General features: G+C 46.1%; 1 protein-coding gene across 1 annotated transcript in view; it reads left to right on the top strand.

The window, feature by feature from the left end:
• Positions 1 to 3,192: 3,192 nt before the first annotated feature.
• The window catches only part of ccdc112 (coiled-coil domain containing 112), a 3,274-nt gene continuing 1,466 nt past the window's right edge, over positions 3,193 to 5,000 (top strand). Inside the window, exons 1-6 of the mRNA XM_087264059.1 lie at positions 3,193 to 3,368; positions 3,656 to 3,753; positions 3,948 to 4,037; positions 4,127 to 4,202; positions 4,275 to 4,671; positions 4,747 to 5,000. The exon at positions 4,747 to 5,000 is cut by the window's right edge and continues 148 nt beyond it. Of these exons, the coding sequence (XP_087120185.1) occupies positions 3,322 to 3,368; positions 3,656 to 3,753; positions 3,948 to 4,037; positions 4,127 to 4,202; positions 4,275 to 4,671; positions 4,747 to 5,000 (962 nt within the window). The 5' untranslated portion in view covers positions 3,193 to 3,321. The remainder of the gene's footprint in view (positions 3,369 to 3,655; positions 3,754 to 3,947; positions 4,038 to 4,126; positions 4,203 to 4,274; positions 4,672 to 4,746) is intronic.

Genomic DNA, 5,000 nt, shown 5'->3' with positions numbered 1-5,000 from the left:
TTCCTCTGCAGATGCAGCAACGTGATGATGATGATGATGATGATGATGATGATGATGATGATGATGATGAAGACGACTGCAACACTGATTCATCTTCATCACAGAGCTCTGGACACTGCAATATCAGGCTTCTGCTTCTTTCTTACTCTGAGTTTGTGTCTTGTGTCTGGTCCAAACATCTGACATCCTCTTCTACACAGTGCAGTGTTGATTTCAGGAATAATGATGCAGAATGAAGAGAGTTTCCCCTACACCAGCAGAGCAATCCTGAATCCAGAATCCAGATTATTCAGCTGGTTTTAATTCAAATCTCCTCATTATTCCTGAAAGCACTTATTATTCCTGCTGCTCGAGTGTGTGTGTGTGTGTGTGTGTGTGTGTGTGTGTGTTGGGGAACCCGCTAAACACACACTCTGTACAGTGTTTACTGTAGTTTCTCCTCTGGTTTCTGTCAGGGCAGTGTATTATAGAGACGGCCAGGCTGAGCTCCGTCTTCATCAGAGCTTCCTCTCTCTGTGTTTCAGACGCTTCTCTGTTTCCTTTCGGGACTCACACGTGACGGATAGCCTACTTCTGTGCTGTCTTTAAATAACCCTGTGCTGCTGTCCTACATGCGGCCCACACTGCTCACACACACACACACACACACACACACACAGCTTGAGAACTGCAGAGAGCACTCACAGCTGATCTCAGAGCTGCTGAACACACAGACAGTATGATGTGTTGGGGTGAGCTATCTCTGATATTGAGATCCTGTTCTCAGATCAGTCAGTTCTGCTTGATGACGCTCCTCCACTCTCGGCTGATGAACAGAGGCTGTGCTGTGCTGTAGACTAGTGTTGGGTCATTAGTGTAACTGCAGCTGGGTTATCCGATTAACTGAAGAACTGCCGAAACTATAGTGTGGACGAACAGCACTGCAGTGTTTACATTACTGCTGTCTTTACTCTACATTACTGCTGTCTTTACTCTACATTACTGCTGTGTTTACTCTACATTACTGCTGTGTTTACTCTACATTACTGCTGTCTTTACTCTACATTACTGCTGTCTTTACTCTACATTACTGCTGTCTTTACTCTACATTACTGCTGTCTTTACTCTACATTACTGCTGTCTTTACTCTACATTACTGCTGTCTTTACATTACTGCTGTCTTTACTCTACATTACTGCTGTCTTTACTCTACATTACTGCTGTCTTTACATTACTGCTGTGTTTACTCTACATTACTGCTGTGTTTACTCTACATTACTGCTGTCTTTACTCTACATTACTGCTGTCTTTACTCTACATTACTGCTGTCTTTACTCTACATTACTGCTGTCTTTACATTACTGCTGTCTTTACTCTACATTACTGCTGTCTTTACTCTACATTACTGCTGTCTTTACATTACTGCTGTCTTTACTCTACATTACTGCTGTGTTTACTCTACATTACTGCTGTCTTTACTCTACATTACTGCTGTGTTTACTCTACATTACTGCTGTGTTTACTCTACATTACTGCTGTCTTTACATTACTGCTGTCTTTACTCTACATTACTGCTGTGTTTACTCTACATTACTGCTGTGTTTACTCTACATTACTGCTGTCTTTACTCTACATTACTGCTGTGTTTACTCTACATTACTGCTGTGTTTACTCTACATTACTGCTGTCTTTACTCTACATTACTGCTGTCTTTACTCTACATTACTGCTGTGTTTACTCTACATTACTGCTGTCTTTACTCTACATTACTGCTGTGTTTACTCTACATTACTGCTGTCTTTACTCTACATTACTGCTGTGTTTACTCTACATTACTGCTGTGTTTACTCTACATTACTGCTGTCTTTACATTACTGCTGTCTTTACTCTACATTACTGCTGTGTTTACTCTACATTACTGCTGTGTTTACTCTACATTACTGCTGTCTTTACTCTACATTACTGCTGTGTTTACTCTACATTACTGCTGTGTTTACTCTACATTACTGCTGTCTTTACTCTACATTACTGCTGTCTTTACTCTACATTACTGCTGTGTTTACTCTACATTACTGCTGTCTTTACTCTACATTACTGCTGTCTTTACTCTACATTACTGCTGTCTTTACTCTACATTACTGCTGTGTTTACTCTACATTACTGCTGTGTTTACTCTACATTACTGCTGTCTTTACTCTACATTACTGCTGTCTTTACTCTACATTACTGCTGTCTTTACATTACTGCTGTCTTTACTCTACATTACTGCTGTGTTTACTCTACATTACTGCTGTGTTTACTCTACATTACTGCTGTGTTTACTCTACATTACTGCTGTCTTTACTCTACATTACTGCTGTCTTTACTCTACATTACTGCTGTGTTTACTCTACATTACTGCTGTCTTTACTCTACATTACTGCTGTCTTTACTCTACATTACTGCTGTCTTTACTCTACATTACTGCTGTGTTTACTCTACATTACTGCTGTCTTTACTCTACATTACTGCTGTCTTTACTCTACATTACTGCTGTGTTTACTCTACATTACTGCTGTCTTTACTCTACATTACTGCTGTCTTTACTCTACATTACTGCTGTGTTTACTCTACATTACTGCTGTCTTTACTCTACATTACTGCTGTCTTTACTCTACATTACTGCTGTCTTTACTCTACATTACTGCTGTCTTTACTCTACATTACTGCTGTGTTTACTCTACATTACTGCTGTCTTTACTCTACATTACTGCTGTCTTTACTCTACATTACTGCTGTGTTTACTCTACATTACTGCTGTCTTTACTCTACATTACTGCTGTCTTTACTCTACATTACTGCTGTCTTTACTCTACATTACTGCTGTGTTTACACTGAAGCAGGCGGCAGCTGAGGCTGAGCTCGAGTAAACTGAGCACATCACTGATCCTCAACACGCGCTGTGTGCACTACACCTGGTTACTGTCATTTATTCAGCTCTGCAGGGGTTAAACTGAGTGTGTGTGTGTGTGTGTGTGTGTGTGTGTGTGTGTGTGTGTGTGTGTGTGTGTGAGAGAGAGAGAGAGCTACAGTGCTCTGGACACTCAATAATACTCTAATAAAGCGTCACACTGATGAGGATCTGGATGCACACATGAGCACCGAGGAGCTGTCTGTCTCTGTCTGTGTGGATGTTCGGTTTCTGCGCGTGCGTGGCTCCGTCGTTTCCATGACATCAGTTCAAACAACGGCCGCCATGCGGATCTTTCGCGCGGTCGTGATCTGATCAACAATCAGCACAGGATCATCGTCAGCGCGGGTGATCGATCATTATTCTCACAGTGATCGATCGATTCTGCCAGGATGTCTGTGACGGAGTTCCTGCGGGGGGCGGAAGCGTTCAGGAGACGGTGAGTTGATTTCATTCACTGTGCAGAGAGAGAGAGAGAGAGAGAGAGAGAGAGAGAGAGAGAGAGAGAGAGAGATTGAATAATAATGTGATATATTGTATAATATGATGTATTGTTCAAATTTTATTTAATTATTATATATAAATATCACCTCTTTTTTATTTTTTACTACTATTTACTGTATGTACTGTTTTTTATTATGTGTGTGTTTTATGTAAACTTTATAAGAGAGAGTGTGTGTTTGTGTATGATTGATTTTAAACACGAACACACTGTGCGTCACTCAGGGTGAGTAAAGAGGAGAGAGAAGCGCTCAGAACACACGAGCTCAGAGAAACCTTCAGCGACACCCAGAACAGCCTGAACACCGAGCTCAGAGCCCACGGTGAGGACACACCACTGACTGACCCATCACTGACTGACCCATCACTGAATAACCCAACACTGAATAACCCAACACTGAATAACCCACCACTGACTGACCCATCACTGAATAACCCAACACTGAATAACCCATCACTGAATAACCCAACACTGAATAACCCATCACTGACCCATAATTATGCTGTGTGTGCTCAGCGGTGAGTGTCCAGCAGCAGCTCCAGCAGCTCCGCATGTCCGTCTCCAGGTTCCAGCAGCAGCTGCCGGGCCTCAGAGTGTCTGCAGATGGTAAGGCTGACCCTGCAGCAGACAGACCCTGCTCAGTGTGTCCTGATGGGGCAGTAATGCAGCACACGTCTGTTTCTGCCCCCCTACAGGGATCCAGAGGCTGCAGGAGACCATGGCGGACATCGAGAGCTCCATCAGTGTGTTCAAAGACACACAGCATCAGAGGTGTGCGCAGTGTGTATGAGTGTCTCTGTGTGTTTGTGTGTTCCGGCGCTCAGACTCTTTGTCCATCTGCAGGTTCGAGGAGCTCCTGAAGGAGGAGCAGCGGGTGCAGCAGGAGATCAGTGTGTTGGAGAGGAGGATGGAGGATTGGAGTGTGTGTGAGTGTGTGTGTGTGCGGGCCGAGGGCCCCGGGCCCCGCTCCGGCTCTTCTAAGTTGCCCTGGGAGCGTGGTGATGCTCCTGTGGAGGTGGTGCAGCTGGAGCGGTTCTTGCAGCAGACGGGCCGGTGCGGCGGCTGGGACGAGCGGGAGCACCTGAGCTTCCTCCGGCTGTGGAATAAACACGGCGGCGCCGGCGGAGCGTCCTTCAGGGCGGAGCTGCAGCGACACCTGCCTGACCGGAGCCCGCAGGAGCTGCAGCAGCACCAGGAGTGGCACCAGGAGCTGCAGCGGCTGCAGGAGCACAGGAGGGAGGTACGGCAGCGCTGATGATGAGCACAGTAATGATGAGCATGATGATGTGGAGAGCTGACGCTGCTGCTCCCGCAGGCCATCCGCAGTTGGAGAGCGGCCCGGCAGCGGCAGCAGACGGAGGAGCAGCAGGAGGAGCAGACAGGGGAGCAGACGGAGGAGCAGACGGAGGAGCGTCGGCAGCAGGAGGAGCGGCGCCGCAGGCAGCAGCAGGACAGACTGCAAGCCTGGAAGAGCATGCGGGCGCAGCAGCAGGAGCAGCAGCAGCAGGAGCAGCTCCGACAGCAGATCCAGCACAGCAGGAGGGCAGCAGAGCAGCGGCGGCGGCAGCA

The sequence above is a fragment of the Danio rerio genome, chromosome 8 (genome assembly GCF_052040795.2).
Source record: "Danio rerio strain M-AB ecotype USA chromosome 8, GRCz13ab, whole genome shotgun sequence".
Taxonomy (NCBI): Eukaryota; Metazoa; Chordata; class Actinopteri; order Cypriniformes; family Danionidae; genus Danio; species Danio rerio.
The sequence above is the reverse complement of the archived record's forward strand: the minus strand, read 5'-3'. Positions and strand labels throughout refer to the sequence as shown.